At 55.4% G+C, this 23,122-nt stretch overlaps 1 protein-coding gene across 1 annotated transcript in view; it reads left to right on the forward strand.

The window, feature by feature from the left end:
* The window catches only part of LOC138066509 (otoferlin-like), a 46,524-nt gene extending 27,353 nt beyond the window's left edge, over positions 1 to 19,171 (forward strand). The window contains 17 exon segments of the mRNA XM_068936378.1: positions 166 to 195; positions 1,012 to 1,158; positions 2,254 to 2,320; positions 4,690 to 4,841; positions 6,619 to 6,753; positions 7,549 to 7,686; positions 9,899 to 10,026; positions 10,601 to 10,771; positions 11,330 to 11,489; positions 12,286 to 12,429; positions 12,648 to 12,769; positions 15,021 to 15,122; positions 16,963 to 16,998; positions 17,000 to 17,202; positions 17,754 to 17,932; positions 18,139 to 18,239; positions 18,991 to 19,171. Of these exon segments, the coding sequence (XP_068792479.1) occupies positions 166 to 195; positions 1,012 to 1,158; positions 2,254 to 2,320; positions 4,690 to 4,841; positions 6,619 to 6,753; positions 7,549 to 7,686; positions 9,899 to 10,026; positions 10,601 to 10,771; positions 11,330 to 11,489; positions 12,286 to 12,429; positions 12,648 to 12,769; positions 15,021 to 15,122; positions 16,963 to 16,998; positions 17,000 to 17,202; positions 17,754 to 17,932; positions 18,139 to 18,239; positions 18,991 to 19,171 (2,196 nt within the window).
* The last annotated feature ends 3,951 nt before the right edge of the window (positions 19,172 to 23,122 follow it).

Consider the following 23,122-nt stretch of genomic DNA (forward strand, 5'->3'; position numbering starts at 1 on the left):
GCCAGGCCTTTGCTTCCTGCAACCGTGGGGAGCTGTTTGTGACTTCTCGCAGCTCACTGTGCACCTGTGTGTCTGTGTGCATTTGTACTCTGCTGCCTTTTGGCGGTGCAGTTGCCCACTAGCCTGCTGTTCCCTCTCCCTGTTCCCTTTTAGCCCTGGCGGCAGAACTCGGATGCAGTGGTGAAGGTGGAGGTGGTAAGTGACGGATCTGCCTTGCATGTGTGCTTCTACCCCTCCGCAGCCTATCCTACCTTCTGTGTGGCTTTCAGTGAACCATCCTGTGCCTTGCTTGTCCTCTGGCTGCTGGGCGTGAGTGGAGCTGGGCTGGGCTGCACAGCACAGACACAGGAGGGCCCTGACCCAGCAAGCAAGGCAGTGGCCACCATGGCACCAGCCGCCCTCATGCGTCCTCCACACCCCTCCCCGAGCAAGCAGGGACCTGGGCCCCTTCATGCCAAGGCAAAGACAGAGCTATGTTGTTTAGACTGTAGCTATAGCACTGGCTTGGTCCCTGCAAATTTGGGAATACTTTTTGGTGAGCACTTTGGAGCATAGTTGGGCTGGGAGGAGCAGGAGAGGCAGCACCCTGCGAGTGTGCATGATGATTATTCCCACCACAACTATGTGGTTGTGGTACCACCTCCCAAAGGCTTAATGGTGACGCACTGAGCGGGCTCAGGATACCTTGCTGGGACAGGGGGGCCTGGTACCATGTAAGCTTCAGGTGCTTCAGCCTGGGAAATGCATGAGTGAAAGGGATGGTGGAAAAGGGATGAGGACATCTCTGGTTTAGGACTCTGACACTGTCTCTCTGGAGCCTTGGGCAGCTCCCTTTGCTACTCGGAGCCTCAGTTTCTCTGGTTGTAAAAGGTGGCAGGTGCTAATGATACAGCCCAGCCAGGAGGGTTCTGCCTTCTCAAGGGGTTTACCTATCACCTTGGCCCTTTGAGAGACATCTTGCTTCCATCTGATCCCTCCTCTTCTCTGTCTTTGCTTCCTTTGTTCCTGCAGTCTGAGGAAGAGAAGGAGAAAAGGAAGAAGAAGAAGAAAGGAGGAGGAGAGGAAGGAGAAGAGGAGGAGCCGGATGAGAGCATGCTGGACTGGTGGTCCAAGTATTTTGCTTCAATGGAGACATTGGAGGAGAGTGGGTGCAGAGCAGTGGAGGGGTGCAGGAAGATGTTCCCTGCCTGCAAGGTCTGGGCTATTTCCAGCAGAACAGCACAGTCCCAACATCTGTTGGGACAGCACAGCAGTGGACTGCTTTTGAAATGCAAACAGTGCCCATTCCCAGCACTAAGGCTGGGACCACTGGCCTAAGGAAGGAGGGGAAGTATGTGTATTGAAGTCCCCATCCCCAGTGTGAAAAACGGGGTGGTAGAAAAGCAGCGATCAGCTGCTGTTTCTGCCTATTGCCTCCCTGATCGTTGCCGAGCTGGTAAGGGGCACGTGGGCTTGCACCAGCCAGGTGCTCATTCCGTTTCCCTTTCTGGTACCAGCCCAGTCGTCTTCCCAGTGTCTCAGCTGCGAACTGCCCAAGTGCACAAGGATGCCATGCAAACATAGACACGTCCTCCTGCCCCATCCCCTGCGAGAGACTCTCCCTCGCACACAGTCCTGCTCATGGCTGAGCCCTGCCTTTGTGAGAATTCCTGCTCACATACCAGTGCTGAAAAATTGTACAGTGAGGGAGAGGGTGTTTCTTTTCTCCTGTGGGGCCTGATCCTCCGCTGTTACACAGAACCACCTAAAACTAAAGGCTCTTTGCACTGGCAACATCCCTGGCCTTGGGAACTGCTCTTTGGATACCCTAGAGCCATCCCCACTTGCCTGGGCTCTGTCCAGCTTCCTGGATGGACACACAATTTAAACAAGTGCAAGAGAGAGGTAAAAGTGCTTTAGCTGTCTAATAGGCTGTTCTTGCAGAGACCGGGGCAGCCTTGTGGCCAAAGGCTTGGGGCCATGCTGCTTTTCTCGCCAGCCCTGCCTGACTGTCAACCAGGCTTTCACCTGAGCAGGGTTTCTTTTCCTTGAGTGTACTTATTTTGTGTCTCATTTGTATTCAGAGCACAGTTATTTAGCAGCGTCACTGTTGAAGACTGTGTTGAACAACTTTGATTTCTCCAGTTTGGCTAGATCCTAGCTCCCTGCTCAAAGGAGAAAGGGAGAGCTGCGACCCCTAAGCTAGGCACTTTCAATGAGCACAGAGAGCTCAGTGCAACTGGCCACTCGTTGTTCATTTTGTTTCTCCCCCAGCAACTTTGGCAGCAGGAAGCAGCCGCAGCAGAAGCAGAGGAGGAGGAGGGAATGGAGACTGCTGAGGGTGAGCTGTTTGCAAGCAAGGGAGGAAACGGGGCAGGGAAGGGTAGGACCAGAGTTCCTTTTGGTGCTTGGGCACCCAATTCCGAGCATGCAATTGCTCTTCTGCTCAGTCAGATACTCGTGCTGTGTTGCATATCTCCAGGCGGGATCAATTTTTGTGAATGCAGACCTGGTATGGATTGTGTTGGGCTGACATATCAGGCTGCAAATGCCAGGGGACTCCCAGTCCGAGTGTGGCATTGTGGCAGCCTCCAGCTCATCCCTGCTGGAAGGAAGGCTGTGTGGAAGTAATGAGATTAGTGACTAGGATCTGTGTTATTGACTGAAGGCATTTTTGTGCCTTCAGAAGTTAGTAGTCGCATCCCCTTGCCCATGCGTTTAGAGAGCTGCAAGGCTGTGTGCTCAAAGTCTATTGAGAACACCAAGGCACAGATACGTTAATATCGCATTTGCAGGGTTTTCCCTCGTCACCATGAGGGAGGCTTTATGGAGGCCTCCTTTTGCCCCAGTTTTGCCAGGGAAGAGTCCACTAGGCAAGATGTTTGGGATCCATCTAACCTGACTGCTTTTATCTTCAGTGTAAAGCTGAAGAGTGATCTTTTTTAAGAAAAAAAAAAAGTGTAATCTGGAAGTGTAGTCTGTGTTCTGGTTTTCTAGAATGGGCAGTAGAGAAAACTATGCCTTTCAGGGCCAGTTCTCTGACCTATTTTAGATACTGTCCTGAGATGAAGTGTGCCCTGAGTGTGTTTTTCTCTCAAGGAGTCTGGGGGACAGTAGCTCAGATGGGGCATTGCAGATGCCTCAAGCTGGGTGAGGCCAATTTCATACCAAGAGTACTATGGGCTGTGAACATGAGTGAGCTGGGACCTGCTGTCCAAGGGTGACCTTGTCCACCCTGCAGGCTCTCTGGCAGTCCCTGGTAAGCAGGGCTGGTGAGTGTTTCCCTGAGGAGCCATGATTGGCCAGCTCAGTCATGAAGACTGAGATGGGAATGGGCAGAGGGAGAAGGTTAGGAGCCTCTGCGTAGGGGCTCAGCAAAGGGCCACCCTATGGACTAAATGGGCAGTGGAGTAAAGAAGGGTAGCAGCAGATAGCACTGAGTTCCCAGCGCTGCCTGCTTCCCCTGCTCTCCATAGGTCGTGAATTCAGAGGAGAGGGGGTGGTTGTCCTGTTCATGCAGACTCCATTAGGTGGGAAAAATAGAGAGTCTGGCTTCTGTTGGAAGACTAGCCTTTGTATCATGAGAAAGATGAGGCCAGGTGCTGCTGAGCTTGGCGATGACTCTGAGCAGCTTCTGCCTGGGCTTGCTGTAGTAGCAGAGCTGTTGGGGGGGGGTGTCCTTGTATGCCTCCTCGTTCTCTGTCAGTCATTCTGAGCAGGGTTCATTTTCCCCTTTGACACTGCCCTTCCTTCCTGCTTTCCTCTTCCACATTAAAGGTTTATCTGTTGTCATCTGTCTGTTCTCATCTGCCTTGCGCAGCAGCCATGAAAGCTGGCGGGATAGAGGCAGTGAGGGCTGGGGATTGCACATGAGTGGGAGAAGCGTGCAGTGTTGTGCAGCCTCCTTTGAACATGCCTTTCTAGGTAGACTGTACTGTGTCCTTGGCTGGTGACTGCTCTGAAGAGAGAGAGATCTTAAGAGCCTGTTGTTGCAGCTAGTCATTGGCGTCACCCTTGAAGAGCAGCAGTCTGTGCTTTGGCACTGAGCTTCAAGCATTGTCACCTCAGCCACACCTAGGCAGGGGTTTTGCTCTGCAAGCTGCGCACGTGTCAGGGGTCTGGGCACAGGAAGTATTCTCTTCCATGGGCGCACCTAGCAGGGCCCAGCCAGGTGCCCTTGATGTTTTTCACTCCCTTCTCTTTTCTCCAACGCCCTTGCTGTCAGCTTCAAAGGACGTAGCGGAGACCAGAGTGAGATGGGGAAATGAGCCCTTCAGGGAAGACTGGGAAGGGTGTTGTACTAGCAGCCCAGCAGGACAAGTGGAAAGAAGACAAGAAGGTGCTATGGGCAGGATCAGATATTTTCAGTGCTGTTGAAACTAGGCAGAGCCTAGGCTCTCAGTCCATGTTTCGTAGTCCTCCAAATGACTCCTGCTCGGGTCAACTGTGGGAGTTCCCTACACGGAGATCTGTGGGCTCCTGGAAATGCTGTGAGCTGGGTAGCAATGGCCAGAGCTGAGGAAAGAGAGGAGAGAGGTTGAAGGGTTCCTGTGGGACTGAGATGGGGAATTGCAGGCAGTAGCAGCTGTCAGCTTTCATGTTCCTCTTGTTTGAGTGCCTGTGATCATGTTCCCCCTTCTCTGTCTTCCTCCGCTCCACCTCACCCTCGTTTCCATCTCCTCCATCCCCATTGCTTCCCCTTGGACTCAGAAATCAAACCGGATGACTCTCCCATGAAAGGCTCCAAGGGTCAGGCAAAGAGCAAGAAGTCCAAGGCACCCAAAGATGATAAGAAGAAGCAGCAGCAGTGAGCCACTGAGCTTCCTGAGAAGCAGAGCAAGTGGAAGATTGATGAACTGAAGGTATGTGTGTTGGCAGGGGGAGGAGGAGGCTCTGCCTGCTCAGCAGCAGGATGGAAGTCAGATCCTAGCCATGTGGAAAACACAGTAGGATGGATCAGCCCTGCTGGATGCATCTCACCTGTGTGAGGGGTATCTAGCACTGGGTGAGATGAGCCTTGGGACTGTCAAATTCTCTGCATAGACGGAGAGTTCAGGGTAACTAGCTTTGCAGGAAAGGACCTGGGATCTTGGGGACAGGAAAAGTCAGCAGTGAACCCTTCTAGCAGTGAAAGCCAAGTGCATGCTGGGCTGTGTTAGCAAGAGTTGGCCAGCAAGTTGAGGGGAGGGATTCTTCCCCTCTTTCTGGCACTTGTCAGATCCCTTCTGGCTTCTCTGTCCTGACTGGTGCTCCCCAGCACAAGGAAGACACTGACCTACTGCAGTGAGTCCAGTGGTGGAAGCCACCAGGCTGGTCACAGGTCTGGAGGACGTGGCATACAAGAAGAGGAAGAGGCTGAGAGCTGGGTTTGTTCAGCTTGGAGAGGAGAAGGTGAATGGGGGATTGAATTGTCATCTTCAGGTACCTGATGGTACATGGCAGGGGGATATGGCAGAGGACAAAGGAGAGTGCAGAAGGAAATGGACGCAAGATGCAGCAAAGGAAATTCCTGTTGGACATAAAGCATCATTTGTTTCCTACAATGAACTGATTCATCATGAGTGTGCTGCAACTTTGCAGAGCTCTCCGTCCTTGGAGACATAGGAGCTTGACCCTGGGCAAGCTTCTCTAACTTTGAATGCCAGTGGTCCCTTCCCACCTCGGTTCCCATATGACTGTATGATTTGCCCATCCAGAGATGCCCCCATTTGATCAGGCAGCTCCCATGTTCAGCCAGTGGATGTCTAAAGCTCCTGAGGTGACTGGCATCCTGAGTGCCCAACCAGCTGCTGTATGTGGGGCTGAAACCCAACATGCCTCATGGCAGCAGGAATCACAGCCATCACTGTATGTAGTTCTTGGAGGGGTTTGTCCCACACAATGCAGCTGGAACCAGAAGTACTTGCAGGAATTACAGGGGAGAAAAAACCAAAGGTGGTGGGAGCTATGATTTGCTCTCTGTAACTGCACTGAAGGATCAGGCAATCGTGTAGCTTAATGAGTAGTATGAGAAAGGCATCAACTTGGTCTTGAGAGTGGAGGAAGAAGTTCTAAGTTGGTGAGAACACCCTCCCCACGGTGGAATCAGAGTCTACAGCTATAGTAGGAGATGGATCAGGGCCAGGCATTGCCCATCAGCAACCCAAACCAGGACCCTGGCGCCAGGGCTCCAGGCCAATGTGCCCAGCCCCATCCCACTGCTGGGAATAGCCTGGGGCAAGGCTATCCCATGGGCAGTTTGGATGAGCCCTGGGTGGGGGAGAGCTTCCTGTGGGCCATAGCTAGCCTGGCCAAGACTCAGTGCAGGAAAGGGCCCTGGTTCAGGTTAGTGGTCCATGGACTTTACTGTATTATAATCTGTGACTCTGGGCCTGAGAAGGAATTTGAACCCAGATTATACACGTAAGGGGAATAGCTACACAGCCCATTCAGGTGAGGTTCCCTCCTATACATGATCAGTTTGGGAAGGTGCTTATGTCATCAAGGTCTGACCCAATGACCTGGAGATCCCTTTGCATCCTAGAGAATTAGTCACTGGGAACGGTGATGTCCATGATCTCTTTGATTGTCCTTGGGTAACCATTGGATCTTTTTTTTTTTTTTTTTAAACTGCTCCCCTCTAATTTTGTGTCATCACAGGTCTTCAACAAAGAGCTGGAAAGAGAGTTTGATAACTTTGAGGACTGGCTGCACACCTTCAACCTGCTCCGTGGAAAGACCGGGGACAATGATGACGACGCAACAGAAGAGGAGCGGCTAGTGGGGAGGTTCAGAGTGAGTGTGGCTGCTGAGTTGGGTCAGGGCAGGGACAGCTTGGGAAAGGCTTGCCTATAGGGTTCTCTCCTTGAAGGTGCATTAGCTGAAAGGAGGTTGGATGTAAGAGAGACCAATTTGCATTGACTCAACCACATCTCCTTGCAGGGGAGGGTAAGCCTCCAAGGATAGCCCCAGGAGTCAGGTGGCTTCACAGAGTGCCTTGCAGAGGGCAGTCCTTTGCAGCAACCAGATCTTTTGTGATTCCTACAGAAGGCCAAGGGCAAAGCAGATCCTCTTTATCATCCGCTGTGGATATAAGTCATGCCTGGAGTTATCTTTGCAGACTATTTTTCACCAATAGCACGGAGCTGCCTGCCATGTTGCACCAATGCATGCAAGTTAAACTCTTGCTGGAGGGAGTGATCAGACGGTCAGGGAGCATGGAGATGAACTGTGTTTCACGTGGTAGTTCCTGGATTTCCCAGCCCCTGCCTTGACAGCACCTTTTATTTCCATTGCTCCTGGTTTTCTGCCAGTTGTATTCCTGGAATTCCCTGCCTGTGAGCACCTTGCTAGTCTGATTCCTCTGCAGGTGTCCTTCACGTTGTCCAGTTGCTCTGCTCAGGGTTGTATCCTCTGCAGGGGGTGCTTGTGAGGCAGAGGAAGCTTCCAGACCTCGCCTGTCTACTACAGCGCAGGGCTAGAAACAAGGAGAGAAAGTGGGCTCTCAGGAAGGGTGGTTTGGGATGGGTCTGCTCGCTCCGAGCCTCGGGAGCAGCAGGACTACTGAGGCCGTGCACTCCCTTGTGCTAGGGCTCCATCTGTGTCTACAAAGTGCCGCTCCGTGATGATATGGGCAAGGAGGCAGGATACGACCCCGACTTGGGCATGTTCCAGGGGATCGCCAGCAATGACCCCATCAATGTGCTGGTCCGAGTCTGTGTTGTTCGGGTGAGTATAACCCATGTTGTATGCCAAGGCGTGATGCTGTGTTCCCTTACAGTGCTCGCACCCAGAGCTGGTGCTGAAGCTGCAGAGAAGTTGACTTTTAGTTCTTGGTGCTGTTGGTGCCAGCATCCACCTGATAGCAGATGGCAGCAAGGTCAAGGATGCAGCATGAGGACTAAAGCAGCTCACTGATGGGCCCTTGAAAGGGGCGTCTTCCTAGCTTTGTGCTCTCCCCATTGGGATACTAAGCCTGTGTGAGGTCCAGACACCTGGCCTACAGGATGGATGGAGGTGTCCGTTGTAGTGCTCAACTTCAGAGAAGAATTTGGATCAGCCCAGACTACGAGATTCTGGTTCTTTACATAATCCCCTTTAGATAATCAATGAGGCATATGCTGAGCAAACCAGGAGGAGGCAAGGATTAGTAGATCTGGCTGAAGGGCCTGTCACCTTGTGGGACACATGCCGAGTGATAATCAATGTGGTTCAGCTAATGCCTGTCTCTTTATATGGAGTGCACTCTGGAAAAAGTCTTTCTTGACCTCCATTCTTATGTCAAGATAAGATATCTTGAGAAATCTCAGCCCTGCTGGAAGCACCTGGGTGGCTCTTTGCCAACCCCTTGTCCCTGCTGTTTTATAAATGCAACCTACTTTCACCCTCGTTTCCCACTAACCTGGTTTCCCATCCAGTGCTACATCTCATTGCCCTGAGAAGGGGATAGCAGGTGAGATTGCAATCCCAGAATCACAAAATCACTGAATGGTTGAAGTTGGAAGGGACCTCTGGAGATCATCTAGTCCAACTCCCCCCGCTCAACCAGGGTCACCTACAGCATGTTGCATAGAATTGTGTCCAGATGGCTTTTGAATATCTTCAAGGAAGGAGACTCCACGGCCTCTCTGGGCAACCTGCTCCAGTGCTCAGTTACCCTCCCAGGAAAGAAGTTTGTCCTCATGTTCAGACAGAACTTCCTATGTTTCAAGTTGTGCCCGTTGCCTCTTGTCCTGTTGCTGGGCACCATGGAGAAGAGTCTGGCCCCGTCTTCCTGTCACCCTCCCTTCACATGCTTAGACTCATTGATGAGACTCCCCTCTCAGTCTTCTCTTCTGCAGGCTGAAGAGTAGCAGCGCTCTCAGCCTTTCGTCCTAGGAGAGATGCTCCAGGCCCTTCCTCATCTTAGTGGCCCTTTGCTGGACTCACTCCAGGAGCTCCATGTCTGTCTTGTACTGGGGAGCCCAGCACTAGACACACCACCCGAGGTGTGGTCTCAGCAGGGCTGAGGAGAGGGGGAGGCCCTCACCTCCCTCCACCTGCTAGCAACACTCTTCCTAAGGCTGCCCAGGGTACCATTGACCTTGTTGGCCACAAGGGCACATTGCTGGCTTATAGTCAACTTGTTGTCCACCAGGACTCCCAGGTCCTTCTCTGCAGAGCTGCTTTCCAGGAGGTCAAGCCTGAGCCTTTCCTGGTGCCCATGCACCAGGTTATTCCTCCCCAGGTGCAGGACCCTGCACTGGCCTTTGTTGAATGTCATGAGGCTCCTCTCTGCCCAACTCTGCAGCCTGTCCAGGTCCCTCGCAATGGCAGCACAGCTTTCTGGTGTGTCTAGTTTAGCATCCTCAGGCAAACTTGCTGAGGAGGCCCTCTGTCCTTTCATCCAGGTCATTGAGGAATAAGTTGAACAAGACTGGACCCAGTATTGACCCCTGGGGCACACTGCTCGTTATAGACCTCCAACTAGACTCTGAACTGGAGAGATTGAGGATACTTACCCCTGCTTGCGGGGGCTACTTACAGAGGCCCGTGGCCCTAATAAATCCATGGAGGGAAAGAGAGAGGCGGAGGGATGTCTTCTGGACATCTCAGTCAGGTTTCTGCTGAGGGTCTCTAGCTAGAGGAACCTGCGTCTTTCCACTGATGAGAGAGAAGCCAAAGGAGACTGTGACTATGTCTTTCCGAAGGGGACACAGCCACTTGGGCTTGACTTGAGTCAGCCCAGACCAACACACCTAGCCCCAATCCATGCCTAGGCAGGGGCATAGGTTAGCAGAAGGCAGGACTGATCCCTGGTTTAAATTGAGTCCCTATATTTAGGTGACCTTATCAAAGGACTTGGGCACACAGCTATGGCCAGGTAAGGCCAGCTGGTCTCAGGGATGGAGAATAGGGACTGTCCCTGACTGGGCTGACCTATCTTATCTTTTCCCTACAGGCCACAGAGCTGCCCCCAGCTGACATCAATGGGAAAGCTGATCCTTATATTGCCATCAAGCTGGGGAAGACAGACATCAAAGATGAGGAGGACTACATCTCCCAACAGTTGAATCCTGTCTTTGGCGAGTGAGTTGCCCGAGCCCTGTTACCTGTCTTCACCCTGAAGAGTGAGCGAAGCTCACCAGCCCTTGGGCCTGCACCCTACCCATCCCATAGCCCCAGCTTGGGGTCGAAAGATGGGACTGATCGCCCTGAACTTTCCTTGGGTGCAGTGTAGCTGTCCCCATTGAAGTCATCTGTCCTGCTTTGTCAGCAGTCTCGTCAACGCTGTCAAGAGTGTTGAAGAGCTATCCGTATCTGGTCAAGATAGGTGCCTACTTTAGGAAGCGCTAGGCCTGGACCCAAGTAACAGCATTGCCGGCTCTCCAGTGACACACACATTTAGTTTCAGGGCTATTGGGACATCCACGTCAAGCAATCCTCGTGATCGCTCTCCCTTCTAGGGCTGCTAGTTCAGAAGCAGTCCGCGCAGAGAATTAGTGACAACACGTAAGCTGAATGTACTGCAGTGGGAGGTGCAATTAAACACTGTCCAGAGACTGGAGCAGACCCACCTCACCCATGCATGTGTCTTGAGCGCCATCCAAACCCTTGGATGGCTACAGCCTGTTCTCCCTCTCCACCCTTTCTCCCGCCACAGGTCCTTTGACATTGAGGCCACCTTTCCCATGGAGTCCATGCTGAGGGTGGCGGTGTACGACTGGGACTTGGTGGGGACCGACGACCTCGTTGGAGAGACCAAGATTGACCTGGAGAACCACTACTACAGCAAGCACCGAGCTACTTGTGGGGTGTCACAGCCTTATGCCATGTATGAGCCAAGCTTTCCCTGTGCAACTTGGTGTCTGGACCCGTGTCAGTTTCATCTTCCGCACTAGGCCTAGATCTCCTGTAGGGATCTCCCTCTTTCATTGCCTGATGATGAGGGAATCTGTGCTGTGCCCTCAGTCTTAACGTGGGCTTTGGGACCAGCACAGTGGGGTAGCAGGAGAGCAGGTTGTAAGCAGGAGCACAGGGCGGTGAGGAAGGGACTGAGGGGCATTGGTAGGTCTGGATATAGAAATGAAGAGGTTGCTGAAATAGCAGCTGGGCCGGAGCAGCAGAACTGAGCATCAGTAGCAAAGTGGAGGGCGCTGGGGATTGCAGGTCTGGGTCAGCACAGAGTGAGGGGCCTGGGGTGGAAAGGTATTGGCAAAGCGTAGAGTTTGGGCTTGGATGGCCCTACCTTGCTCTGCAGTTTGACATGTGGAGCCTCAGATCCTTCCCTGATGAATCCTGGCTCCTGAGGGGCAGTAACATTTGCGTTTCTGGCAGATGGAAAGAAAAATTCCTTCTTCCTCCAAGTCTGACCTTGTGCTCTTGTTCACAGACATGGGTATAACATGTGGCGTGACCCCATGAAGCCTTCCCAAATGCTGTGCAAGCTGTGCAAAGAGGGCCAAGTGGATGGGCCGCCCTTTGGTCCAGGAGGAAGAGTGAAAGTGGCCACGAGGGTCTTCAGTGGCGCCACGGAGATGGAGGATGAAAATGGTACGCACCCCATGGCGTGAAGGTGGGGAGGGGAGCAGGGGCATGGGGTGTCCCCTCATCATCCAGAACTGAATCCCATCACCCCCTGCAGCATTGCAATGTCTCTCCAGCCACCCCCTTGTGTGGGGCCTGCGTTATGTCACCAGCTAGACAGTGTCTTATAGACGACCCAGGTTGCTGTCAGAGTTACTGGTGAGCATCCACGGCATGGCATGACCAAAGCTGCCTTTGAAACCTTCCTGCTGGCAGTTTATGGCAAAGGACCAATGCAGATAGCCCATCCTGGCCCTTGCAGGGCTTAGGAAGCCACTGTCCATATAGCTGCATCCCCAAACAATGGTTGTGTCCAAATCACTCGTATATGTGCAACACAGTTGAATGCAGACCAGGAGGGGTGCGGAGGAGGGGGGCAGCAGTGTCAGTGGATATAGAGCTTGTTGAGCGTGGGAAAATACAGCCTGGTAGGGGATCTGGACCTTCTCTGTGAGTGCCTAGGAGTAGAAAGGGGAGAAAGAGGAGTTAGGGAGTGTTGGTACAAGAACAAAGTGGGCCCAGTGAAACAGAGAGGAGCAACTACTAGGCAGTTCTGCTGCCTTGAAGTTGGTAGGAGCTGGAAGAGGTAGCCAGCAGGAGCAGTGTGTGTGGCCTTGGGGAAGAGGATGTCAGCAGAAGTTTGCAAAGCCAGACTGGAGGTCCTGCTGTCAGTAGGAGGTTGGGTCCTGCTTGGGATTGTTTGCTGTCCCTGGTGTCTCTTCTGCCCAGTTCTCCACACTCAGTCCTCCCTTTACCCACACGGGACAGAAGAAGCAGGCAGAGGAGCGCCTAGCACTGACCGTGCTGCACCACTGGGAAGACGTTCCACGCGCAGGCTGCAGGCTGGTCCCTGAGCACGTGGAGCCACGTCCATTGCTGAACCCTGACAAGCCGGGCATTGAACAGGTCCCCGCAGCCCAAGATCCGGGGGAAGGGCAGGGCCTGCTTAGCCTCCAAGCAGGGAGGAGAGACCTCAGCTGGGCAGACAAGCTGCAACCCCCCTTGTCATGGGGAGCAGTGGGGAGGGAGGCAGCCTACGAAAAGTGGCACTTGGACATAGCAGTCCTTAACACTCGGCCTGTTGAGCCCAGCTGACTAAATCTTCAATGCCTCTTCATCTTCAGCTGGCACCTATTTCATACCCCAAAGTCTCTGGGTCCCCTGCTTCCCCCCTGCCTGACGTGTTCCCCATGGATATGCTGGCACCAGGCCCTGCCATTGATATTTCCCCCAGGAAACCAAAGAAGTAAGGAATCTGCCAGCCAACAAACCCCAGGGAAAACCCGTGGCTGGGGCTGGAGCCCTGCTTCCCCACTCTTCTACTGGTTCTCCATGGCCCAGCTCAGCACAGCCATGTGCCTGGGACCCCCAACCAGACTGGCATGGCCAGAGATCCCAAGACTGGAGGCATCAAATGCTGTCTTCCGCTTCCCCACAGGTTGTGGAGCTGCCCTTGCAGGGTGCTTCAGTTCCCATCTGTTCAGTTCCCTGCAGCTCCTCACCTCTCTGTGTCAGTCTAGACGAGGAGTTCAAATTGCTAGCTAGTGCCTGGTATGGGGAAGGGGGCAGACCAATGCAGCCAGCCCGAACGCAGGCCCAGGGGCAGGGGTTAGCCTAGGTCAGGGCGTCCACAGGCCCTTGGCTGGAGGGGAGTTTCCCAGTCTGGCTGGGGCTCTGGGCAAGGAAGGGCCCTGGCACCAGGCGGATCACTGGGAGAGACTTGGTAAAGGCAGGTAGGACAGAGCAGGCAGCAGACAGTGAACTAGAGAGTTCTCCTTCCCATTCCTGTCCTCTCCGCCTCTGCCCTCCGATGCTCAGCCCCTCTAGGAGTCCTTTAGACAGAAGGAAGACATTGCGTTCCTCAGCATCCATGCTAGGCCAATTTTACCCAGCTAGACTGTGTCCTTGGGCCCCTTTTGCCCGTCCCCGGGGGCTGGGATGCAGAGGCCGTATTTGCATCCTCGTGGGAATCTCTTGCACTCCTGTGCTCAGTCGACTGGTGTTTGGCTCCAAAGCACAATGAAAGTGGAGACAATTTCCTCTGATCTCCGAGGGCCGTAGCTTGGATGTGAAGAGCAGGGTAGGCAGCTGCAGGAAAGCTGAAGCCAGAGAAAGCTCTAGTTGCTGAAGCAGCCTGGAAAAAACAGAGGTTTATCTGCAATGCAGCCAGGGGCAGCCATGCTCAGTAGTGCCCCGTGTGCTGGAGTTGAGACATTCCTCCGGAGGGGCTGAAGGGAGGATTTCAATAGCCTTGAAAACACCAATGCACCCTTCCCTGTGGGGAAAATGGAGCAGGAAGGGCTATGGCTCTGGTCGCTCTGTTTTGGCAGGGATAAACGTGAGCTCCAGTCAAGTTACACATGGACACATCAGCCCATGTATGTCTTCACCCGTGCACTGGAGAGCACCTGCGTGAGTGCCTGTGTCTGTAGGAAGATGCTGTATTTCAGCAAGGTTCTGCTGATGTATCATCCTAGGGATTTAACGCAGCTCCCCTCCCTTTGCCAGGAGTTTCAGCATGTAACACGAGCTGACGGTGTGGCCTGTTAGCTCTGAAGAGCATCCCTGTGTTGCTTGGACAAGTGCTAGGTGCTATAGAGGAACAGCACAGAGAATAGCACCCCCCCGCCCTCCCCCGCAACAGGAGCAGGCAGGAGGGTGCTGGCACTGAAGATGGCAGGAATCTCGCAGTTCCACAGGAGTCCCTGGCACTTGCAGCTATGTGATGTGATTGTGGCCATGTGGCTGCCTTTCTCTGCCACTGTCTTCCAGTCCTCTTCTAGCCCGTCCACACTGCAGCTGCTTCCAGTTCAAGGAAACTGGCTTCTGCTTTTCCTCTGGCAACTCCCACGGGAGCTGGTTTATCCATCAGCACAATTCCCAAGCGAACCAAGTGTGGCTGGGAAACCCCAGTTGCCTGCACACCAAAGGCAATGCTGGGAATATCTTACAGGCTCCAAACTTGCTGGAGTCCTAGGAAAGGCAGTGATGCCCGATGAAGTGACTGGGACACAAGAGCAGGTAGAGCCTTTGGAGCTGACTTCTGAAGGCAGGGGAAAATTGTCCTGTGTTTCCAGGAGGGTGGCCCGGTTGGGTAAGGTGGGGAAATGAGGAAAAGAGCTGGCTTCAGACTGTTTTGCAGGGCCAACAGACCCGCATTGTAACCACAAATGTACCTGAGACTAAGGCTGTGCTGTCTCCTAGAGCCTTTGGCTTGGGCCATGCAGCAGTTCAGAGTAGATGAAGGTAAAAGTCCCTTTGTTGCTCCTCTGACCCTGCCTGGGCTGCCTCCGAGCTGAGGCACCGTTTCCCTCTGTGTTCCTGCCCTGTTGGTCCCTAGGACAAGACGGCTGCGAGAGAGCCGTGCAGTTGGCGTTCCTGCCGCCCTGTTTCCTGCAGCATCATCCCATTCCCTTCTGCCCACCCCATCTCCTCCTGCCCCTTCCCTCTGTTCCCCCCTCTGTGCCTCACCTCCTGGTCTCCCTTCCTGCTGCCAGATATGAGCTTAGAGTGATAGTGTGGAGCACAGACGAGGTCATCCTGGAGGACGATGACTACTTGACTGGCGAGAAATCCAGGGACGTTTTTGTCAGCGGGGTGTGTACAATGTGGCTGGCCAGTGCCACCACTTCCACTTCTCCTCGTGGTGGGGTCCTGGTGCTCACTTAGGCCCCAGGGCTGGTTTTGGAGAGGGGGGGTTCTGTGATGCAGCTAGGAAGGGTTTCCCCATGGGGAGGGCCAGATGGTGCCAGTGCTGCTGTTATGTGCTGTGCTCTGTCTCTGCCTCTGTGTCTCTCTTGCTGGCTACTTGACCTACTGTGTGTGTCTGTCTGTGCTGCCTGGCCTGGTTGCCCAGCTTTGAGCTGCAGGTCATTATCTGGAACACGGATGAGGTGGTTTTGGAAGATGATGCTTTCCTGGTGGGAGAGAAGATGTCTGTCGGGGGTAATGGCCGAGGTCTTGCTGCTTGGTCCCTTCAGGTTATCTGATCTCAGACCGCACTGACCCTCCCCATATTCAGCATGGAGCAGATGGTACCTGTGGACCATCTCTGAGTGAGCCCTGGCCCACGACTTACCTTAACGTGCTTGTGAGTCCCTTTTCTCCTGTCCTCATATAGCAGGGCTCTGAGACTGGCCCTCAGCATGGGCTCCGCCAAATTTGGTCCCCAGATTTCCCTTTCCCGTCCCTGCGGAGCTGCCTGAACTGTCCTGCTTCAGCAAGAGTCGATTTGGATTTCCCAGATCCTTTCATTCATTTTGAATTGACACGCACAGGTTAAGATGCAACTAGATCATAGCGCAATGTGCAGCAGGCAAGAAAACAAGCTTTCTCCAAAGGCTTAAACCCTATGTCATGGCAAAGAGGCATGAGGAGGAAGGTCAGATTAGTGTAGCAGAATCTAAGGCTGATGGCTGACATCACAGCATGCAGTGACTTCCCACAGCTCTGCTAAACTGCTCACTGCTTCCCAAAAGCTACCCTGAGCTTTTGGGCCAGGTCTCCTTGTCTTGCACCTCATGCTGCTCTTGGAGAACTCGTTCCATTTTCTATGTCTGGTCCTGTTTGCAGAGTGCAGTGGAGGGTTGTTTAGGGCAGTGCATGCAGTGCCTGCCTCGGCATTCCCAGTGCCATGCTGCACAGAGGGCAGGTGCCCTTGGAGCGATGAACTTTAACATGCTGGCAGGACCCATGCTCTCTCATGCCGTTGCTGCATACTGGCAGGCGTGTGAAATTTGTGTCTGTGTACATGTGCGTGAGGGGGACAAGGTGTTGTCACTGTCTGTTTCAAGGCCGGTAAGTAGGTGGTTTATGCATGGGTGGCTTTTCTGCGATGACTCTGAATCTGAAACGTGAGAGGCCTTCCCTTTGTGCTTGGGGTGGGATTGCTTGCCCTGTGTGTTTTGCAGGGCAGAGCGGGAGTGTCAGCATGCTCAGAGGCCAGGGGAACAACCCTGTACTAAGTGTCTAAGCACGGACCCACGTCCCTGCTGGCTGCAGCCCCTCAGGACCAAGAGACTCACACAAATCTGAGAGTTCCCTGAGGAACAGAGGTGTCCTGTCATGTCGAAGAAGCTGAGGAACATTCATAATGCTCCTTCCAGCAAGCTCTGCTCCAGACTTCCCAGCAGTGCTGCCTGCTCCTTTCCATCTCTTGAACATCCCCCTGCCCAGAGCAAGACCCCGATAACCAGCTTGCATGTTGCTCCCTCAATCAGCCTGTTCCCTCTAGGGCCCTCATGCCCATGTTGTCTCTTGGCGAGGCTGACATGGTGATTTGAGCAACCCTAGCCCATTGCTCGTTACTCTTGAGTCCTTCCAGTGTGTCCATGCCTTGCTGGCCTGGAGACATGCCAGCTGTATGCGCAGGATGGCCCTTTGCCCTCTCCTCCCTCCTGCTAATATGTGCCACCCCTCTCATCCCTCTGGGCCCTGCAGGTGGCTGAAGGGCCAGCAGGAGGACAAGCAAGACACACGTCCATTACCCCTCACTCACTGGCGAGGGCAACTTCAGCTGGCGCTCCACCTTTCCCTTTGACTACCTGATGGCAGAGAAGAAGATGGTCAACTCCAAGAAGGAGTCCATGTTCTCCTGGGATGAGACTGAAGACAAGCTCCCTGCTCGCCTCACCATGCAGGTCTGGGATGCCGACCACTTCTCGGCCGACGATTTCCTCGGTAAGAGGGGAGGGCCAGCTGAGCTGGGGTGACAGGGAAGCTGGAGGGATAGGGGGAGGTTACATGGCTGATGGAGCAGGAAGGCATGTGGGATGAGGCAAGGTTTATGTAGGAACAGATCCTGGAAGGACAGCCCTGGTCTTTAAGCCAATTGTGTCCTACAAATGCCTTTGGATGCTGCAGGTAAGAGCAGTTAGGCTAAGAGGCCTTGTCTTCATGCTGCTGTTCAAAGGCTGCTCCTGTAGCAAAGGCATTAGCTTTTTCCCTTAGGTGCCTGTCTGGGAGCTCTATGCCCAAGCTAGTTTTGGAGTGCAGGGTGGCTGGAAGCCGTGGGCAGATGTTTGAGAGGGTGAGAGGAGGTGGGGACATGACCCAAAAAGCAGGCTATAGTGGAGAGATCGGAGGATGCATGGCCATAGATGTGTGGGAGGATGCCAGGACACACAGTTCAGAAATGCTCGCCAGGGCAGGAAATGTTGGCCCAGCCTGCCTCCAGCCAAAGACTCACAGTTGAGGGGTGCCACCATGTATCCTTCGCCCTCTCCTACCAGGGGCAATTGAGCTGGACCTGAAGCGCTTTCCCCGGGGAGCTAAGACTGCAAAGCAGTGCAGCATGGAGATGGGGACAAATGAGGCAGAGCTGGCCATGGTTTCCCTCTTCAAGCAGAAGCGAGTGAAAGGCTGGTGGCCGTTTGTGGCCAGGGATGAAAACGATGAGCTGGAGATGACGGCAAGGATGGGGAGAAGCGGGGGGATTTTCTGTCCTGGGGACTGCATCCTCTGTGTACGTGGAGGCCCCTTTGCAGAGCTCCTTCATGCCTGCCTCTGCTACATGGGGCCCCCTCTGCTCACCATGTCGCTGGCTGGCACCGTCTCTGGGGCCTGCGGTGGAGAGCGTTGCCCATGTCTCAGCAGGCCTCTCTCTGCTCCCTGCAGGGAAAAGTTGAAGCTGAACTACAGCTCCTGAGAGCAGAGGAGGCAGAGAAATCGCCTGCTGGGCTGGCTCGCAATGAGCCTGACCCACTGGAGAAACCCAAGTAAGTAGGAGACGCCTCTCCCCCAGCAGATGCCTGGATTTGTGGGAGATGCTGCGTCGGGTGGTTCCCGGGGAGGTAGCCAGGCAGGGGAAGGTTAGAAAGGGGTCACTTATCTGGGGATGTAGGAATGAGGGCTGCGGGCAGGGTAAAAGGGGCAGAGTCACCTCTCCTGGTTCATTCCAGTGCCCTCTATTTACTTCCCTGCCTTTCCTTAGTCTCTTCCTTCTCTCCCTCCCTTCCTAGCTCCAGCCTCCCACCTCTTCTTCCTCCCCTCTGGTACCCGTTGCCAGGACATCAGCTTCATCAGGACCCCCCCCCCCCCCACTCAAGTCCCTGCACTCCTTCTGGGACAAATTCTGCTGGCTCCTCTTGGAAACCCTCCTGATCCTCAAGGTCAGGCTCTTTCACTGCGTGAAGGGTTATCCAAGGAAGGAGATCGTGGGCTCTCTCACAGTGCCCCTCTCCATTGCCAGCTGGGCTTGTAAAAGGAAAGTCAAGGCTGTGCCAGGGTGCGAGCAGACTGCGGTGAGCCAGGGAGGATCATGCACTTGGGCAGCCACAGGAAAGCCACATCTGGGTGGGGATGGTTGCTGTGGCCCCAACCCCGAGAGAGCCTGCTGCACCCTGGAGTGGCTGGGTGGGACACAATGCTGCCGCCGCATTGGCTCACATGTTGGTTGTATTGCTTGTTGTGCCTGCCCTCCCTTTCTGTGGCCATGGCATTCATGACAGATGCTTGCTTCCCCAACAGCCGCCCAGACACATCCTTCATGTGGTTCCTCAACCCCCTCAAGTCCATCAAATGCCTCACCTGCACCCGCTACAAGTGGCTCATCATCAAAATAGTGTTGGCCCTGCTGCTCCTCATCCTGCTGGCCCTCTTCCTTTACAGCATGCCAGGCTACATGGTCAAGAAGCTCGTGGGAGCATGAAGCAAAGGGGCCACCCCCACACGCCTAGCCCAGCGCCACCGCCTGCCCCAGCCCCATGCCCTTCTCCTCGCCTCTGCCTTGCAGCAACCTTGAGGGACATCTCCTCCCTGCTGCTGTGCCTCCTATTTTGCGTTTCTGCTTTGTGGATCCCTTTCTTGGCTTTACTCTCAGAGCAGTGGGGTTGGAGAAGGCCTCTGGTCCCCAGGCTGTCCTGTGTCCCTCACCTGGGCTGGCAGAGATGCGTGGCTGGCTACTCTGGGTCACCCGTGCTGTGGGTCCCAGATGCCTTGACCCACTGGGGGCAGAGGTCGGTGCCCCGTCTGGGCAGCTCAGCTCCTCTGCCCCAGCAGAAAGCAGAGGGAGCACTAGGGTTGTGTTGCTGGAGCTGTGGGAATGCTGCCTAAATGCTTGTTCACAGGACACGTTAAAAGCAGTCATGAACCAGTGACGTGGGGCAGAGCAGCCAGGGCTTGCTGGGAGCACGCCAGCCCCTCGGGCTTGGGGACAAGGCACAGAGCAGCCCCAAAGCCTGGCCTCCATGCCAGCACTGCCGCTGCCCCCCTCCTAGCCCTGAAGGTCACTGCCCCTGACTGCAGGGGCTGATGCCACCACAGGGCACGCCAGCCACCCTGCCCCAACAGCAGTTGAGACTTGGCAGAGCCCTTGGGCTCTGCAAGGGGCAGACTGGGCTGCCCCATCCCCAGGAAGGCAGATTTCCAGCAGCTCAAGCATCTTTCTAAGGCCACTGAAAGCAGCAGTGGTGGTGGGACTTGCCTGAAGGCTCCCATGGAGCCACGTTCTCTGGTGCAGTGTGAGCTCAGCGTGGTCTGCTGGTTTGCCTATTTATTTTGTACTGACCACTACTTCTTGGGGCTGGGGCTTTTCTTGCTGTGTATATTGGGGGAGGGAGGGAAGGTCTCTTTCTTCAGCCCACTGCAATATAAAGCTGTTGAAGATCCACCTTTCTCAGCTTCAAGTGTGCAAGACCCTTACTCACTACCTGGGGAGCTCTTGGGGTTGTTTTTAGGATGATGTTGTTTTGGTTTGTCAATAAAAGTTGGTTTAAGCTCTTCCAGAAGAGCTGCTGTCTGCCACTGCCCTCTGTTACCCAGCCACACGTGCCCTGGGGGTTCACTTCCAGCCCCGAGCACAGATTGGACCCCCCAGGGCGGAGACCCGTTGCCCACTAGGCTGTGGACATATATACCAAATGCCACCATAGACTCGAGAATAGTTTATGTGGTCAGGGACCTGTGCAGATCTTCGAGTGCAACCGTGCTGCTTGAAGCTTGGCCAGCTGGAGCAGCTTGCTCATGGTCATGTCCAGTCAAGTTTGTATTCTCTACAAGAATGGAGACGCCACGGACTCTCTGGGGAACTCATTGCAGTGTTTAACCACCCTCACAGTAAAGAAGTATTTTCTGATCTTTAAGTGCAATTTCCTGTATTTCAGTTTGTGCCACTTGCCACTTGTCCTGTCATTCAGCATCACTGAGAGGAGTCTTGCTCTCTCTTCTTTACTCCCCCTCCCCAATCACATACTAAGATGATCCCCCAGAGGCTTCTCCTCTCCAGGCTAAACAGTCCCAGCTCTCTCAGGCTCTCCTTGTCTGACAGATGCTCCAGTGCCTTAATCATCTTCGTTGCCCTTTGCTGGATTCACTACAGGAGCTCCGTGTGTCTCTTGTACTGGGGAGTGCAGAACTGGACACAGTACTCCAGGTGTGTCCTCAGCAGTGCTGTGTGGAGGGGAAGGACCACCTCCGTCGACCTGCTGGTAAAGCTCTCCCTAATGCAGCTCATGATGCTGTTGGCCTTTCCAGCTTTGGAGTCGATTGGCCCCAGCCTGTATTGGTGCATGGAGTTGTTCCTGCCTGGCTGCAGAACTTGGCATTTCCTTCTGCCCCACCCTGGGCTTGGAGTTTGTGCAAAGCTGAGGGTGCTGCTCCAGTGGTGGCTGCAAGGCCTGGATCACCCTCCAGGAAAGCAGATCAGGGATGCTGCTCCTCGGTGCCTTCTAGTGCTTGGCCTTGCAGCCAGGGTTTGGGTGAGAGCAGTGTCAGGTGGGGCCTGGGGGTGCCCTGGCAGACCAGGTGTGTGGAAGTGATGTCGCCATGGCATCACAATGCCGGGGTCTTTCTGGAGGTGGGGCTGGGGGAAGTGCCGCTGTCACTTTGCCTGCGAGCGAGCGAGCGAGCGAGTGTGCGAGCGAGTGCGCGAACAGGTGGAGTGTGGCGTTGAGCTGGGGCGAAGGAGCAAGGCAGCGGGGTAAGAGCTGGCTCCTTCCGTCTCTCTGCAGTCTCTCCTCCCCTCGGGGCGCTCTCCCTGGCTTTGTCGCCCCCCCAGCGCCCACCACCCGCTGCACGCTCCCTCGGTGGGCACAAGTGCCACAATCAGGCAAACGTCCCCGCCGCGAAGCCCAGCCACGCTCGGGCACCATTCTGCGCCCTTGCTGCTCACGACCCGCTGTCCCCGCGTCACACGTGGGAAAGCAGCCGTGGGAGCGGGCAGCCAGGCAAGGCCGACGGAGTAAGCGCACCGTGCCCTGCTTTTTGCAGAGTTGCTCTCGGCGGCCTTTGGCTCTTCTCCTGGTGTCAGATTGACGCTGTCGATCTTGGGGTGCGGAGGAGCGTGCACAGGGTGAGCCGCAGAGCAGAGCAGAGCGGTCAGGGTCGGGGGAGGTTGGTGGAGGGGCGTTGGAGGGGCGGTGGGGAGCAGGGCTTTGGGGGCTGCTGGTCTGCCTTGGTCGGGGAGGGGGAGGGTGGCTGCAAGGGGCGGCGTGCTCAGAGGTGGGTGCTGTGTTTTGGGTGGCACTCTTGGAGCAGGACGTGGAGGCGGAGCGCTGAGCAGGCTGCACGCTCGCGGCGCGCTTCCGGTGGCGGCATGGAGCCTCGGAGGCTGAGCGTCGTGGGCGAGTTTGTGGTGCTGAGCCTCTTTGTGGTGTGCCTGGCCCACATGCCCTCGGTCGTCAACGTCCTCATGATCCTGTGCATAGCGGTGGTGTTGGTGCCGGCGGGGAAAAGGCCCTGGCCCAAGGTAGGAGTCAGCCTGGGCATGGCCCCGAGCTGGCGCGGGCAGCGAGAGGGCTGAGGCCGCGGCAGCACCTGCAGCAAGGGCAGCCTGACGGTGCTGCGCGCAAGCCTGCCTCCAGCCTCAGCTCTGCGTGCCCCGCGCAGCCCTTCCGCGAGCAGGGCGCCTCTTGGCGCAGCGTGGATGCTCGCCACTAAGGCAGCGCTCTCTTGGGCTGTGCAGGGGCCTCGCGGCAGTGCTGGCAGCCTGGGCAACGGCAGCGTGGACGAGCCCGGAGGTGAGCAGCCCCGGCCCAGAGCGTAGGCGCGCTCGGCAGCGCCTCCCGGCCAAGACAGCCCAGCGCCGCCAGCGCCCACCGCCCTCGGCCCCAGCTGGGGCTCCGCCCACGGGCTGCCCTCGCTCACTGCCTCTCTGCCTCCTCTTCCAGCAGCCTCCTTCCTGCCCACGGTGCAGACGCAGGACTGTGCAGCCAGCTGGCAGGCAGGGTAAGCGGAGGCCTGGCCTCCACAGCCCTGGCCAGGCCCACCGCAGGCAAGAGCCCGATGCAGCCCAGAGCCACGGACCTGCGCCTGGCCTGGGCCCCCCAAAGAGCAGGGCATGGCATGGCTAGGGCTGGGGTCGACGCGCGGGATGCCCAGGACATGCCGCATGCCTGCTGCTCACCAACTGGGAAGCCCCTTTGCTCCTTGCCCACTGCTGCAGCCCTGGCCCCAGCGCCCCCTCCGCCCGCACCCTGGCACCCTTTGGCGTCTGCTGCCACCAGGGCTTCCCCCTGGGGCACCCAAGGCAGCCTCCTCACCTCCTTTCTCCCTCCCAGGCTCACAAGCGAGGACATCTTGTCCCCTCGCCACCTCCTGCCCACCTCCGAGCCGGACACGGATGGATGGAAGTTGGATGGCCCTCTCCCACTGCCACCACCCT

This window comes from Struthio camelus, chromosome 3, assembly GCF_040807025.1.
Source record: "Struthio camelus isolate bStrCam1 chromosome 3, bStrCam1.hap1, whole genome shotgun sequence".
NCBI classification, from domain to species: domain Eukaryota; kingdom Metazoa; phylum Chordata; class Aves; order Struthioniformes; family Struthionidae; genus Struthio; species Struthio camelus.